Source organism: Pituophis catenifer, unplaced genomic scaffold (genome assembly GCF_029215685.1).
Source record: "Pituophis catenifer annectens isolate HBS135680 unplaced genomic scaffold, rPitCat1.0.hap2 SCAF_3, whole genome shotgun sequence".
Taxonomy (NCBI): domain Eukaryota; kingdom Metazoa; phylum Chordata; class Lepidosauria; order Squamata; family Colubridae; genus Pituophis; species Pituophis catenifer.
In genome coordinates this window covers 207,771,762-207,789,106 of record NW_027256883.1, presented here as the reverse complement: position 1 = coordinate 207,789,106, position 17,345 = coordinate 207,771,762, and the positions used below count along the sequence as shown (strand labels likewise).

Here is a 17,345-nt window from a genome sequence, read left to right as displayed (position 1 = left end):
CTAAAGAATTGTCACATGACCATCAAGCCTGGTGGCTCAGCAGACTGATAGCATTGTGATTAACACCAGCTGTCTGCAATTACTGTAGATTCGAATCTCACCAGGCTCAAGGCTGACTCAGCCTTCCATCCTTTCTAAGGTAGGTAAATTGAGGACCCAGTTTGTGGGGGCAATAAGCTGACTTTGTATAAATATACAAAAGTATGAAGGCTATTGCTTAATGCATTGTAAGCCGCCCTGAGTCTCCGGAGAAGGGCAGCATATAAATCAATTTAAAAAAAAAAAAAAGCCACGCCCACAAAATAAGCCACGCCCACAGAACCGGTAGTAAAAAAATTTAGAACCCACCCCTGGTCAAATGGTCCTAATTTGGGTACTTTCCAATCGGCATATATTTATGATGATTACAGCATCTTGGGATCGTGTGATCGTCATATGCAACATTTACAGCTGGCTTCTGGCAGTCATTTAGAGACAGTTAGATTGCTTAATTGACCCCGTCATTCACTAAAAAACTGCAGGGATTCGCTTAACAACTGTTGCAAAAAAGGTCATAAAATGAGGCACAATTCACTTAATAACTGCCCGGTTTAGCAACAGATATCCTGATCCCAACTCTGGTCATAGGTCAAGGACTACCTGCAGCCCCTTGGTGATTGTTCGACTTCAAGAGACAAATGCCCCTGTATAGTAAAATATTTTTATTATATACCCAACTTCTCTGCAAATTACTTTGGCCTTTTAGTATGCACTTAAACATAGTATTTCCTGCATTCATATAAACCTTGATATGCCACTTTATTCTTGATTTCTGCTATTGTAAAAGCATTAGTATGAGAAAGATATCTTACAAACACAGAAAACTACTAAGGAAGTTGTATTTTCTGGCCACTGGTCACAGAAAGGTCGCTTGTCCTTTAAAGGTCACCACATTCAAAGAGAGAAAATATAAAAATAATAAATAACTTTTTTTCCAGCACGCTGCTCCTCCAATCCATTGATTGGGGGAAGCTCTCATCACGTTGCTGGGGAACTGAGTGCAGAATTCTCCTTGGCTGACCACGCCCCCTCTGTGTCACTCCCATCAGTCTTTCTCACTCAGTGACTGAGGGAACTTGTGTTATATATAGCTCTTCAAAGATACTTCATACTCCTTGACTGTTTCATTGATTAATTTTTATTTTAGTTTGTTATTTTTTTCACCCTTTCTGTGTTCTTGGAGCTGCATCGTGAGATTGGTGAAGCTGCTGGGGGAGCGATAACGCGCCTGGGGCTCCAGGCCGTTTCGCCCCTTCCTGTCAATCTACCAGCAAGGCAGCTATCCGGATTCCGACCCGGCTGGGCGGATCCGCGATCACCGCTAGCCGCCGGCGCTTCGCTGGATTCCTGGTGAGCTGGGATCTCCACGAGCGCCTCAGCTCCGACGTTTTGGGCGGCTCCGGAGCGTCTGTCCAGGCTTCCGACAGGCTCTGAAGTCCAGGCAACCCCAAGCCGGTAATTTCATCTCGTCACGATCGGAGACTGCCGGGCGCCATTTTGAGTCGCCGCCTTCCTTCGTGCAGGGTGTTTGGCTGCCGCCTTCAGCAAATTGAATTTGGCGCCTTTAAATACAAGCCACGGAGCCGAAACCCACGGCAGTCCTTGTCTATCGGCACACAATTCGTCAGCGACCAGGGAGGCTGTGGATGGGTTGCCTTCCCTGCGGTCGCCATTTTGGAGCACAGCATTTGCGCGGCCGCCATTTTAAACGTGAGTCACTAACGGCGCATTGGGGATTGAATGTTCTGGCACACATCTAAGTCCAGACTAATAAGACCTGGAGGTTATTTAGGCGCAGGACTTAAAGGCCTTTTCCCAACAAAGGGGAAATTTCTGATTACTGGCCCAGGGTCCCTTTTTTTGAGCTGCTCATTGCTAGCTAATTTGATCATTACTGCTTGGAGGCTCTCCGGCACATAACATCATAATGGCGGATTTGGACCTGTCATCCGACATGGATCAGGATGCTGTCCAGCCTATTGAGGCAAACCAACGCAAAGGGGGGAAGAAACGCTCCAAAACCAAACATATTACTTCCAAATCATCTCATTCCGCGCAACTTGAAAGTCGACATAGATCCGAGTTACAGCGTCACAAGGCACTTGAAAAACAATTCGCTAGAGCAAAGAAGGCAAGGGACCAGAACACCTGTCCCATGACCTCTGCAGGATCTGATGTTGACCAGGTTCATTCCAGTGCTTCTTCGGTTTGCTCGGAGACCCTTAAGGCTACTGAACATCGCCCATCTACTTCTTCCAATTTAGAAGCAGTGCGTGGGATTTCTCTGTCTTTGCCTAACGTGTCCTTGATTCACCAAGCGACCCAACCAGAGAGTTCCAGGCCAGGTCCGTCGGCCACCTTCACCCCGTCAGCAGCTGGCCTGAGACCAGAGGAACACACTGGCCAAGTAGATTTACAATCAATGTTGTCCGATGCGTTGGCCAAGATCTTGGCGGCCGGGTTACAACAAGGCATGGGCGCTCTTCAAACTGCTCCTAGTTCGTCTAAGCCTCTAACTCAAATTCCTCCTCAACGTAAAGCTAAGGACTTATCTCAGGTAGAATATGTTTCCTCGGAGGCGTCTGACCAGGAAGAGAATTGTCCAGAGGACTCAGAGTTCTCCGAGGACGAAGGCCTGCCACCGGAGAAGCCATCATTTACAGGACTGTTTCGTCCTTCAGTTTTTAAATCGCTTTTACACAAAGCCAAGGTGACCACTCAATTTGGACTGCTGACAGCCCCTCCATCGGGCACAGCTGTTCAATCTTTGTCCACGCATGATGCCTTGTTTCAGGTGGCTAAGCAGGAGAAGGACGCTATTCCTTGTCCACCACTTTTTGCAGACGTTATCCAGAGCGCCTTTGGCCAGCCAGGTTCCTTAACAGCTCCTAGTAACCTTGACAAACGGCTTTACTGCGCGGCGACAGAGTTGGACGATATCCTGGCTTTACCAACGGTAGATGCACCAGTGGCCAACCTTTCTTCGTCCTCAATAGTATCAGCTGATGCTATGGACGGTTTGAAGGCCGATGAAAGAAAGACGGAAATGGGATTTCGTAAGGCCCATCAGGCGGCTACTTGGGCAATAAAAGCTGCAACAGCGACATCTTTTTTCAATAGAGCAACGTTAATTTGGCTCAAGCAGTTACAAGAGCGTCTCCCCACCGCCGACAAACGCGTACATCAGGATATTAACAAGATAGTGGCCGCTACAGAGTATTCGGCGGATGCGTCTTTAAACGCCGCAAAATTCGCAGCCCGCGCTATGGCTTCTACAGTTACCAACAGACGTCTGTTTTGGCTCCGAAATTGGAAAGCCGATTCGAAGTCTAAGTGGAAGCTAGCTTCATCATCTTTTAAAGCTCCGGCCTTGTTTGGTGCTGCATTGGACCCTCTCTTGGTGGAAGATAAAGAAAAACGTAAAGTTCTTCCTTCTTCCTTTCGCAGACCAGAACGCAAATATACACCGTACAGTAATCGACAGACATTTCGGTCCTATTCGGCTCCCAGTGGATCCTATACCCAACGACCATTTGGTCACGGAGGTGACCGTTTCCAGGATCGACAGTCCTTTCGGGACCGACAACGCTCGCAACCTTCTTCCAAGCGCCCTTTCAGAGGTGGTGGAGCCCGTCCCAACAAACGTGGCAAATGACTCACAACATCCAGATGCCATTGGTGGTCGTCTCCAGCTGTTTCATCCCCAATGGCAAATTTCAACGACCGAAGAGTGGATCCGTCAAACCATTCGTTACGGCCTTTGTCTCGAATTCGTCGGGGTCCCTCCCAGCCGGTTTTGTCGCTGCCCAGTATCTCCAATCTTACACCAAAGAGAACTAATGGAGGCGGAGATTACTCATCTCTTAAATACCAAAGCCATAGAACCAGTACCCGAGGCCCAAAGGACGAAGGGGTTCTATTCCATCTTATTCCTGGTCCCCAAATCTTCGGGAGGGTACAGAGGGGTTTTGAACCTGAAGCACTTGAACAAGTACATCCTGTATCGCAGGTTCAAGATGCAGTCCCTCTCATCGATTCTGGCATGCATCCGGCCAAACGATCTTCTGCAGTCGGTGGATTTGAGGGAGGCCTATTTACACGTTCCGATCCACCGGGCGCATCGCAGATTCCTGCGATTCGAATACAACTCTCACCATTATCAATACTGCGCGATGCCCTTTGGTCTCTCCTCCGCCCCCAGAACCTTTACGAAACTTGTCTCTGTGGTAGCCGCATCTCTGAGGGCTCTACCAATTCGTCTTCTGTGTTACCTAGACGACATCCTTGTCCTATCATCGTCTCCGCATCAAGCGTCAAGCGACATAAAGACAGTGCTAAGAGTCTTTCAGAATCATGGATTCACAATAAATCACAAGAAAAGTCATCTGGTTCCAACGACAAGGATTCTTCATCTGGGGGCGGTGATAGATACTTCCAAGGGCCAGGTCTTCCTGTCGCCGGATCGAGTCAAAGACATCAAGGCAACAATCGCTCAAATTTCGACCAACCGGACTGTCCCAATTCGGCGCCTGTCTCAAGTCTTAGGGAAAATGGTGTCCTGCATCAATATCGTTCCCTGGGCACGCAGACATACGAGACCTTTACAATGGTTTCTGCTCCCATTTCAGAAAGCCAATCGCAGCACGTCTCCGTCGTTAGTTCGCCTTACACCTCAACTTCGGTCGTCACTGCTGTGGTGGACGTCCCCCGCACTTCTCCGGGGCTGTGTCTTCCTCGAAGTCGACCGACTGGTTTTAACATCGGATGCCAGTCTGGTGGGCTGGGGGGCTCATCTTCTGGATCACGTAGTCCAAGGGCGTTGGTCTCCGGCGGAGAAGGCGAACAGCATCAATTGGCTGGAGTTGAGAGCTGTTCGCCTTGCTCTCCGACATTTCCGTCCAGTCCTGGAGGGCCGTCACGTGTTGATCCGGACGGACAACATGACAACCAAGGCTCACGTGAATCGAGAGGGGGGCACTCGGTCCCGGAGCCTCATGATCGAGTCGGAATTGCTGCTGACATGGGCGGAACGCCACACAGCATCTCTAAGAGCAGATCATATTTCCGGTATTTCCAACGTGCAGGCGGACTGGCTCAGCCGGGAACGCATCGACCCGGCCGAGTGGCAACTCCATCCGGACATCTTCCAAGGAATAGTTCGGCGTTTTGGAAAGCCGCTCGTAGACTTATTCGCCACTCCCAGCAACGCACAACTACCAAGGTATTTCACCCGCTATCAGTGCCAAGGGGCGGAGGGTTGCAACGCCCTGAGATGCCAGTGGCCGGACGGCCTCCTGTACGCATTTCCTCCGCTTCCTTTGATATCTCAAGTAATCCGGAAAGTGTTACTAGAACAGGCAGAAATCTTATTGGTAGCTCCTTGTTGGCCGCGCAGACCGTGGTACGCGGACCTACTGAGCCTTTCCATCTCCCCTCCATGGACAATACCTCAGCATGTCGTCTCTCTCCGCCAGGGGGTCATCGTCCATCCAGAGCCCCAGTGGCTCCGATTGACCGTCTGGCACTTGAGAGGCGACTGCTGAAGAAGGACCGACTTTCGGACTCGGCCATTGAGGTTATCCAATCAGCCAGACGTCCTTCGACGACTCGTATATACCAAGCTTCTTGGAAGGCTTTCTCACTTTGGTGTTCGAGACACCATGTAGATCCGACTTCGGCCGACATCCCAGATGTGTTGGACTTCCTCGTGAGTGGTTTGACTAAAGGCCTGAAGCCTGCCACATTGAGACGCCAAGTGGCGGCACTTGCAACTGTCCTTGGGTGTGAACCTCATCGTTCATTGACGCAGAACCCGCGCATCCGGAGTTTTTTACACGGTGCTTCTAATATGTCTCCTCCGGTAGTCCACCGTTTCCCTACTTGGGACTTGACTCTAGTGCTCCAAGCACTTACTTCGCCCCCCTTTGAGCCGCTGGCGTCTGTTCCGCTGAAATTCTTAACCTTCAAAATTACATTTCTAATAGCAATAACATCGGCGAGACGGATTTCTGAACTGACCGCCTTGTCGGTTCGCAGTGATCTTTGCCAGTTTTATCCGGATAGAGTAGTGTTAAGGTTGGACCCTTCTTTCTCACCGAAGGTGAACTCCTGGTTCCACCGGGCCCAGGAGCTCATTCTGCCGAACTTTTGCCCGGATCCTCGGAACCCAAGGGAGAGAAACTGGCATACTCTAGACGTACGACGGGCTCTCCGCAGATACATCAGGAGAACAGCTTCGTTTCGTCGTACCGAAGCCTTGCTCGTTTCATTCCACCCTTCCTCTATGGGGAAGAAGGTGACGCCAACTTCTGTAGGTCGTTGGATCAAAGCCTGCATCTCGACGGCATATAGTAGCAAGGGCAGAACCGTTCCGAAGGATATTTGTGCCCATTCCACCCGCAGTGCGGCGGCATCAGCAGCCTGGGCGACTCAGGCATCAGTTCTTGATATATGTCGTGCTGCATCCTGGACGTCAGTTTCGACATTTATTAGACACTACAAAATTGACTCATTTGCAGCGGCGGAGGCCTCCTTTGGCCGTAGAGTTTTACAAAGAGTGGTCGAGTCCCGAGACTCGGGAAGCACTCAGCCTCCCACCCAGGATCTATAACTTGGGTATATCCCAATCAATGGATTGGAGGAGCAGCGTGCTGGAAAATGGACGTTGACTTACCTCTGAACGTCCCTTTTCAGTACGCTGCGACTCCAATCCATACCCACCCGTTGTTTGGGCTTCGTGTTCCAAAGTTACCTTCCGTGTTTCTGTTTTTATTTCCTTGAGATTCTGGTTGAAATTGGACCTCCTGTAACTTCGTGAGGAAAGACTGATGGGAGTGACACAGAGGGGGCGTGGTCAGCCAAGGAGAATTCTGCACTCAGTTCCCCAGCAACGTGATGAGAGCTTCCCCCAATCAATGGATTGGAGTCGCAGCGTACTGAAAAGGGACGTTCAGAGGTAAGTCAACGTCCATTTTCTGGAAAATGCACTCAGCCTGACTTTTGAGTGTATAGTGTCCTGTTTAAAAGCCCCCTGAAACCTGTATAATTCTTGCAGAATGCCTCCAAAACCCTTCTCTGGCATAACATTCATATTCTGTATATGATTCCATGATTGATTATGTAATTATGTAACACTACAATTCTGTAAGGTATGTCCATCCTGCTGTTGCATTGAAATAGCTAGCTCAGCTTTTCTCAGCCTTGGCAACTTTTAAGATATATGGACTTAAACACCCAGAATTCCCCAGCCAGGACCACTGACTCATGAGGCATATAGTGCAGCGTTTCTCAGCTTTGGCTATATTAAGATGTATGGACTTCAACTCCCAGAATTCCCCAGCCAGTCTTGCTGGGGAATTCTATCATGTTTAGTTGTATTTTAAAAAAAAGAGAATATTAATATATAAAAATGCAAATGAAATCCATTTTTCAATATTATATAAATATTAACATATCAAATAAATTAACAATGAACATTATAAACATATTTTGTAAAACTTCCATTTTAAAGTAAACATAAACATTCATTCTGTAACACAGTATTGGATACAACCTAAAGAGCAATATAAATACATTTATTGTACTATTGTATAAAAAGAGTATGCATTTCTTAAGAGGAAAATATCCTGCATTAAACTGTTTAGGAGAAAAGGCACAAAAGAAAAAAAATCTAGAAAATAGCAACAGTATAAATAACAAAAAGAAAAGTAAATAAAATAAAATCTATATTATGTTTAATTCAAAATATATAAAGGAGGTAAAGATTAAGAAAATAAATTATATTGTCTAAAACATTTTTCAATTTTATTAGGAATTTTTGATCATAAAGGATTATATTGCCTGATTTTTTGAGTTAAAGTTCGTTTTTACAACTGTGTAGTGAATTTTTAAAATTTGAGCATATTCCTGAATGGGGCAATTCTTACGCTTATTGAATCATTATAGATTTGGGTCAAGCTTCACATTTTTCTTAGTAATTGAAGGTATTTATTTATTTATTTATTGGTTCGATTTATATGCCACCCTTTTCCAAAGACTCAGAGCGGCTTACAATGCGTTAAGCAATAGCCTTCATACTTTTCTATATACCTCCTTAGTAGGGCTTTCACACACACACACACACACACACACACACACACACACACACACAAGCGGTGTTCTTTTTTATACAAAGTCATCTTATTGCCCCCACAAACCGGGTCCTCATTTTATCTACCTCGAAAGGATGGAAGGCTGAGTCAACCTTGAGCCTGGTGAGATTTGAACTTGCAGTAATTGCAGGCAGCTGGTGTTACTTAACAGTGCTTTGGTCTGCTGTGCCACCAAGGCTCTTAAGGTATAATTAGATCTTCATTGCCATCAGAATAGCAATAGGACTTAGACTTATATACCGCTTCCCAGTGCTTTACAGCCTTTTCTAAGCGGTTTACAGAGTCATCATTTTGCCCCCAGTAAACTGGGTCCTCATTTTACCCACCTCGGAAGGATGGCAGGCTGAGTCAAACTTGAGCCTGGTGAGATTCGAACTGCCAAATTGCAGTCAGCAGAAGTAGCCTGCAGTACTGCATTCTAACCACTGCGCTACCTTGGCTTGAATAGCAGCATCAAAGGTTTCACTAAACCAAATATTTAATGAAATGTTTTTGTTTTCATTTAAGGGTAATTAATGTGTTTTAGAAATGATTTCAAGTTGGTGGGTAAAGATTTTTGGATAAGTGTGAAATATTTGGATTAATGTACTAGAAAGTCAAACACTTGTCAGTAGGAAAAATTTTAAGGTCACATAAGCATTCATCGTACAGAATGAGAGATTGGGTCCAGGATTTGATTTCTGCTTGAAAAAGCATAGGCGTATCTTTTTGCATAACAATATTTCCAGTATATCTAAATTGATTTGCCCTCTTCCTGTGTCATAATGATTTTATCCTTGCAAAATATAGTGATTAGGGTTCTGCTGGTTATACAGGCGGGTACCAAACCTTTGTCCATACAGAAGAGGCCAGTTGCTGAGAAGAGAGAGATGATCATGAAGAAAACGCCAGTGGCCACTATTAAGACAGAAGCAAACGCTCAGACAGTTGGTAAAGAGCCAACCCCAGAGAGCAGCACACCATCCTGGGCCAGCGATCATAATTATAATGCAGTAAAGCCTGAACAGACTCCTGCCATTTCACCAGCACTGTTATTCAAATGTATGTATTTTCCAGGGATATTCTTCTGCAGTCGTTTATTCTTCCTATCAATACATTTTCCATTTTGGGGCCGGCAAAAAAAACAAAAAAAAGGGGATTTTAATGGCTCCCTTGCTCTATCTTCAAAGATTGACACACATATTTCTCAGGGGGGAAAAATCCAAGGTTCATGCATAGTGTTATTAACAACTCGGACGTTCTTGTTTAATTGTATATGATTGGAATTTAATCTGCAAAGGTAGGCATAATTTTCTTTATGTGCTCCATAGAGGGTAGCTATAGTCTTAACAGAAGGTAGGTAAAATCATTTATAATAATAATATGTAATGTATGGCGTAATTGTATCTACTGTTAAGATTGGCCCCTTGTTATTCCTTTGCATTTTGACTTAGAAATATCAGAATTTGTAAGCTTTTAAGGGATTTTGAACCATTAATTTACCTCTTTACACAAACACACCTTTTTATCAGTTTTGAGGAGAAAACTCCTACCAAGAAAATGAATCTCCTGATGTGATTCCAGAAGCCCTGCATAAAATCCAGATGCTTCCTTTGGTTTTTTTTTTTTCTTTTTTCTTTTTTCTTTTTTTAAAATAGAAAAGCTGTGTGCTATATAAGCTCTTTTCAAAACAGGAAAGCAGACTGAGAATTCTCAGCTTGTACATGATAAGTATACAGAATATCTTTAACATCTTGGTAACTTATGAAGGTAAGTAAATGGATGCTTGATAATGTAAAATCATTCTTTAAGGAACTTTTTTACCCTTCTGTTTAAATATGTTAAAGTCTGCAGTCTGGATTTCACATTTTTCATTTCTGATGTATTGTTCGAGTCAGTATGAAGCTTGAGAGGGTTCCGGGCATGCAAAAGAATTGACTTCATTTTTTCCCATTAACCTCTGATGGCTGAGTTTGGCTACATCTTTATAACCATTGGAAGATGACTTTGATGAACCCGCTGGAGGAGTGGAGCTCCCAGGCTTGAGGAGAAATTATCCAGAACATCTTCCTGCTCCCCTTCACATGAAGGGTGTAGCCTCCATGTTTACAGTTCTTGCTTGACAATCATATATGGAAGAAATATTATGTTTCTAAGGCTTGTGAATCTTGAAGCCTTCTTTTAAACTCTTTATAGGAGTGTTGTAGAATCGTAGGGTTGGAAGGGACCTTGGAGGTCTTCCAGTCCAACCCCAAATAGTTTTTCTTCAGTCTTTTCATTAATTCAGATGACCAGTTGAACATTTCCAAAAGGAATTGGTCACTTCTGTACGCATATTAGTAAATTTGTTAACATCAGCAGCCTGAAAGTAGCACTTGATTTTCAGCATACGTGGGTTTCCTTCCTGCTACTCTCAGAACTGTTTACTCGCTAGGCAGTTCAGGTACTAACAATTTAATTGTTCATATAAGTGTTCTTGTAAGTAGAATAATAACAACATTGGAGTCTTTTTCTAAAAAGATTATACGTTAAAAGGAGATCTATAGTTTGATCATGTTTTTACAATTGCTGATGGACACAAATGAATGCATTCACTTCAGTTTATGTTTAGTGAAGAACTTTCATCATCTTAAGAAGACTTTTTGGCTTGACTTTGAAGGTAAGTTAATTGCTGTCTTGAAGTTCTTTATGTCCCTTCCAGATACCAACTATAAATTCATATGTTAAATCAACTCCATTATCTTGCGGTGATTGAGGTTATCCAGGAAAGAGTTACTCTTGGTGTAGGAGAGTTATGCAATATTTGTAGATAGAAACTAATGATTAATATATGTAGGGTGAGTACAGTAAGAATTAACTATATACAGAAGTTAGGTGATCGTCATCTAATGAAGTAAGATTGGATCTCCTAAGCACACACAGCAGTCTTTGTATTTGTATGCTTTTCAGCTTTTGAAAGAGACATCAATATTGTAGAAAAAGGTGTGTTCTGCAGCATTTGATGTTAAGGCTGTGTCACCATACTTGAATAACAATTTCTTGGCTCCACTTGCTTTTGTATCTGTTTACTGTTCACAAACGTCTAAAATAACTTAAAATGTGTGTCGTCTGCTTGGTTCCTAAGCTGTCCCCAGATTGTTGGGAAGATCTCCACTATAACATCTGGATTTCAGGGTTGTTCTTTTGTTTTTGTTTTTACTTTGAGAGAGTGGAAAAGACTTACCAGTATCTTTAATCATAATTATATGCTAGGTCTTAGAAATTTATTATCTAGCTGATCTAAATCTCAGGCAACCTAGCGTTTAATTCTAAAAAAAATACACACCGTTTGATGGTTCGAGATTTTTGGTCAGTGGTTCCAAGAAAACACCTAGTGCTTACATAAAGGGACATACAATGCTTTTAAGAGGAAAAGCAATATTTTTTTCCCCCTAGTAGATGAAGGAAAGTCAATAATTCTCTTGGAAGGGAAGGCAGAATAGTTTGAGCACAATAGCGTATCAATACATTATTAGGCCTGGAACACTAAATTCTATCTTAAATTTAGCTTGAAAGGATTTCCTAATAAGTCATTCAGAAAGTTATGAAATTAAATAACATTGATGATTTGAGGTTTAATTTAGCCAGAGAGTATCTCATATCCTTTACAATGATACAAGAGGCAGTGAATCCTTCACTTAAATTGGACCTTGAATGTAAGTTCCTTAATTCTTAAAACCAACTGCCAAGCTATTCCACAGTTCTGGAATTTATATCAAACAAATGAATATGTAGATTAGATGAGGGAGTGAAATTTCAAAATACTAGCACACCTGCACTATAAAAGCAAAGCCAATGAGTCACAACTTGTTCCTGCTGTTATGGTATCTGGTTTATTTTGTATTAGTATTTCAGGTGCTGCGTTTTATTCTTCATTAGTGAATGAAATAGGATGTTGTTTCATTTATTGTACCATTCCGAAGGTGCATTGCTTCTTAAGCCTTTGACATGGCCTTGGGATAAATGTTGTCACAAAAATAGTGGTTTTGAGAATCCAAATAATAGACAAAATCATAACAAGATAATAAGCTTTAATTGGAATATATCCCAAGGATGAGGCTTGTGCACCCACTAGGGAGAAAAGGAGAAATGTCCTACATTCTGCTGTTCTCGTTACTTTGATTCTGGCTGTCTAGAATCAGAGCATTTAATCTCATTTCACATCTCTTTTTCTCAGCGGAATGCGGGGGGGGGGGGGGGAGGGACGGAATCAGTAGTATGATTAGAATCAGGAATCAGTAGCCGCCTAGAGTAAAAAAAAAAAAGTCAGATGGGCAGGTATGTAAAGGAAAGAAAAGATTGCAGTGAATGCTTTTAAAATTTTTTAAAGCTGTTGGTTTTTTTTTTATAAAAAAAAAACTAAAGAGGTTATGAGCAGCCAGATAAATCAAAATAAAAATAGATATGTAATTAAGAGTGGGAAATAAACCCTACACGGGGGGGGGGGGAAGATAAATACAAAATTATTTTAAACAAAAGCATCAATTTATTGTACTGTTGTCTTCATTGGAGAAACAAGCAGTAAAAATTATCCTTATTCACTACATTGCATATGTGTGTGTGTGCATATGTGTATACACATGAATGAATACACACACACACACACAGGTCTTGTGCACTGGAGTTAGTCTACCAGGTGTGCTTTTCCAAAAAATCTAAGGAGGTAAACAGTACTTTGGTCTCTGTTATGGTTAGCATATCAAATTGTCCTGTATGGAGGGTTTATAAGATAGCAACAGCACTTACACTTATATACCGCTTCACAGTGCTTTACAGCCCCCTCTAAGCGGTTTACAGAGTCAGCACAGTTCCCCCAACAATCTGGTTACTCATTTTACCGACTTTGGAAGGCTGAATCAACCTTGAGTTGGTCAGAATTGAACTCCTGGCAATGGGCAGAGTCAGCCTGCAATACAACATTCTATCCGCTGCACCACCAGGGCTGTAGCATATTATAAATGGAGAGGGGATAGGATAGTAAGGATAATATTTAGGATAATAAGATATTATTCCCTGACATAAAATACTTTAGGAACTGAATGTGCCTTACATAAGGGCATGCTTACAATTGCTCTGAGTTACGTAGCATTTAGGGTCAAACATAATAAAGGTTGTCCTCGACTTACAACAGTTCATTTAGTGACTGTTCAAAGTTACAATGGCACTGCAAAAAGCGACTTATGACCATTTTGCACAGTTACAACTTTTGTAGCATCCCCATCATCATGGGATCAAAATTCAGATGCTTGGCAACTGGTTCATACTTGCGACTGTTGCTGCGTCCGACGGTCACATGATAACCTTTCGCAACCTTTTGACAAGGTCAACGGGGAAGCTGGATGCATTTAACAACTGGTTTACTAACTTATCGACTCCAGTGATTCACTTAACTGTGGCAAGAAATGTCGTAAAATGGGGAAAAACTCACTTAACAAACATCTCAATAACAGAAATTTGGGGCTCAACTGTGATCATAAATTGAGGACTACCTGTAATCTGCTTTGTGCACCAAAACCTAAGAACAACTTCATTTTTGTTTCTGAAAATAGTTTAGAAATAGTTGAGTTGACTTCGTTAATTTGTACTAGAAAATCAGTGATGGCATCAGAATGCTATTATACATTTACCTTTATAATTGGAATTTACAGTGACTAATCGGGAGGAAAGTTCTCAAGGTTTAGCTTGAATATTCAGATGTAGAAAAAACAGTCCTACATCTAACAGTAATGAGGCACCTTGGAACAACTGTGTTCAAGGACAGCAAATCAGTCTTTTCCAGAGACATCAAATTTCTCACTTGAAATTTGTAAGACAGTATTGCAGGAGAGTTTTTAATCTGACTTTACAGCTTAATTCTTAAAGAGTTCTGTGACTTGGAGCACTACAGGCAGAATGCGAAGTTTCAGGCAAAGATTAATACTAAATTTCTAAAAACAGTATTTTATGGAATTAAAAGAAAATCAGGGTTAAAATCTAAACGAGGGCACTTGGGAGCAAAGGGAATGGATGCATGAGTTGTTCCATTAATTTTTTCAGGAATGTTCAGATTATTTGAGGCTGCTTTGTATTGCCCTTTCCAGCCTTTTCATAGCCAAATGCTGAATGTTATTTACTCTATATAATATGTTCTGTTTTTATCATTTTCTTAAGCTGGCTGAATAAGTCATTAGAAATCTTTCACCTCTTCCTTCCCTCCAAGTAAAAGGGGTTCTCCATGCTGGTGTATCGTATATCCAGTATTAGAGACCAGGAATCAGATCCAGACTGCTGTGGCGGCTTCTCTTGTGCCTGAAAGCAGCGAATGGGACCTGAAGAGGCCCTCCATGGAGCAACATCTTCAAGACCTACCTGAGAAGATTTAAGCGGTGGGCTGCACCAGATATTGGGGGGTGGAGTGTACCAGCTGCAGAATCACACACAAATCTGCACTGGGGGTGGGTGGGAAAAGAAAAGCGTATAGATCATTCTTACCCCACAGGCCAACAACTGAGATTTTGAATATTCCAGGAAGACATCCAGTCTTTTACCCCAGGCTACCTTCAGCCCAAGATGCACCAATTGAGTGTTTTGTAATTGGTGTGGTCTTGAATGATTCATTTGGAAAACCAGGCTTCCTTTCCTGCGTTTAGTAAGACACCGATGATACGTTCGGTAAAAGTCATTGCAACCTCTTGCATTCTTCCAGTTGACTTGAAAACAGCTACCGCTGCTGTGGGAAACATGGACATACTGTATAAGCAACAGCTTATATCTAATTTAATAAGCAAAGTGCATCCACCTCTCTATAGGTCTTGGTTGGGGGAGAAGGCAGTGTCCCTTTCTTCTCTTTTAAAGGTGGGTGAAGTATAGAGAAGTTGATGCCTTTTGTTTTAGTAGCAATGCATTGATACCGAAACATAGAATCAAGCCTGAATGTATGTAATGGCAAACATTTATTTCATTATTTAAGTATTTAATGTTGGTAGCCACCCAACTCAACCGAATAGTTCCATTTGTTCAAACTAGAGACAAAAACAACTGAAGCTGACCTGAATCAAGAATGAACATGAGTGGTGTGGAACTAGGCAAATGCTCCTACATACATATCTCTCTTGTTTTGCTTTTTATAAAAAGATCTGGGCATGAATCTGCTAATCACTTATCAAATATTGTGCCTGATAACTTGGGTTTCAAACGGGTGTTGCTTTCAAGTTGGACCAGGGCTGGTGAGAGGATACAGTCAAATGCTATCTTAAAAGGCACAACCATAGCAGTATCTTCCTCCAACCTCTGACATCTGCAGGTGTGGGTGACATCTGCAGGTGTGGGTAACATCTGCAGAAACTCAATGTTAGGCTTGCAAGAGATATTTAAGTCCTTTTCAAGCATGCTGATATAGGAATTGGGCTCTGCAGTATGATGTGCATCTTCTAATACAGTGCCCATGCAGGCGCAGTATGAAAAGCTGTGGTAAGTAAATTCGTAGAGTGTCTCCACTGTTTGTTTGTCTAAGATTGTTTTTCAGGTAAATAGAAGTGCATGGAACAGGCTTCCTTTTGTGAGTAAAATACCCCTTCGGCCAAAGTTCAAGCTGCTCATTTCTCAATTTGGGTGGGTTTTAAAGTCTCTTGGTCCCTCAGGGTTTATTCACTCCTCTAGGAATCTATTTCATTCCATGTGTGTACAGATCATTAAAAAAAACCTGTGTTAAAATAGAAACGTACAATTTTATAATTCTATAACTTGTCAGTACATAAATAAAAAAAAATTGTGGGAAGTCAACTGTTAACCACATTTAATTAAACACATTCATGCTTTTAGAGGCCAGAACAAAAGAGGAAAATTTCAACTTCAAATCATGGCAGCATGGCAAAAGAGCATTCGGCTCAGAATATCCACACTTGAAGGGGGCTCTGCGTCTGTCTGTTAGCTTAGCCGCCATTCCAGTATTTCTTTTCCCCAGAAGATAATGGTACAATCCAAAAACGATGGCTTGGCTCACTTTTGAGAGGAGGGTTGGAATTCAGAATTCTCAGCACTGTGAACTTGTAGCAGAATTGGAATAAGGCCTCTAGAGGTTTTAGTCTGCTGCATGTTTCTCCATATACTCCCAGCTTTACAGAATGGATACCTGGGGATTAAAAAAAAAATCACATGAGATTCCCGTGAACGAACTACTGTGGAAATCATTAGAACATTGCAGATTGTTATTGTTATTTATTAAATGTATTTGCCGCCCATCTCGCCACCAGAATATTGCAAATCATTTCAGATGGATAAATAGCATACATCATTTCCCAGAAATCAACCTAATAAATAAGTCAATTGGTGTGCAAAATCTCAGTCAACCTTTGTAAAGCTGGCACTGAAAACCCTGAAAATAGATGAGAAGCAATCTCAAGTCCTCTTTCCAATATTGCCAAATCCCTTTGTTTGTGGTTTTCTTTCAGAAGTACTTTGGAAGGTTCGATGTTCTGATGTCATTGATCTTTCCCAGTGCAGTGTCTAGCCTGCCACAACTGTTGGCCCTTGCCTCTCATTTCACCTTTACACTGTTGCTGGTTTTCAGTTTATGTACAAAATCCTTGTAACAAAGCAGTTCTGTGTGCTGGTCAATAAGATGTCACCAGGTCTGCTACTAATTATATTTTATTGAAGAGTAACGGCAGAATCCAAATAGGCCCAACTTGTATACAAACAGTTCCTATATAGTTTAGATTAATGGCAGTAATTATATCAGCAAGAACTTTCTCCCCCTCCCCCCTTTTGTTGCCATGATTCCATCTGAAACAAAAAAAATTAAGGCTACACACACCCTACAGTAAATTGAAAGTTCCTTGCTGTGGCTTAGCTAATGTGTGAATTCAAGTAGGATGGTTTGTAAGGCATGGTTTTTGGCGATAGCGTGTGGCTTAACCACTCAAAAAGTAGCTATTTTGATTTCCTTTCTCAGAATAGTAGTGTCTGCTGCACTGATTTGGAAGTTTTTTTTTCATTGTTTCATATATATCATTCTAGGAATGTTCTGCGAGCAGAAGTTACCCATGTTCAAATGTAAATTTAAAGATGATTACAAGTCCATCTGAATCCGCAAAATGCTTAACTCTCCTGTCCCCATGTTGCTTCACCTTGGACTAGGTTAGGCGTTTTGATTTAATT

The 17,345-nt window shown here is 42.3% G+C and overlaps 1 protein-coding gene across 3 annotated transcripts in view; it reads left to right on the top strand.

Annotated features, from left to right (window-relative positions):
• DIDO1 (death inducer-obliterator 1) overlaps positions 1 to 17,345 on the top strand; it is a 74,819-nt gene that overhangs the window by 24,019 nt on the left and 33,455 nt on the right. For all 3 annotated transcript variants that reach the window (XM_070941795.1, XM_070941794.1, XM_070941796.1), the window contains one exon: positions 9,005 to 9,230. In XM_070941795.1, the coding sequence (XP_070797896.1) occupies positions 9,005 to 9,230 (226 nt within the window). The remainder of the gene's footprint in view (positions 1 to 9,004; positions 9,231 to 17,345) is intronic.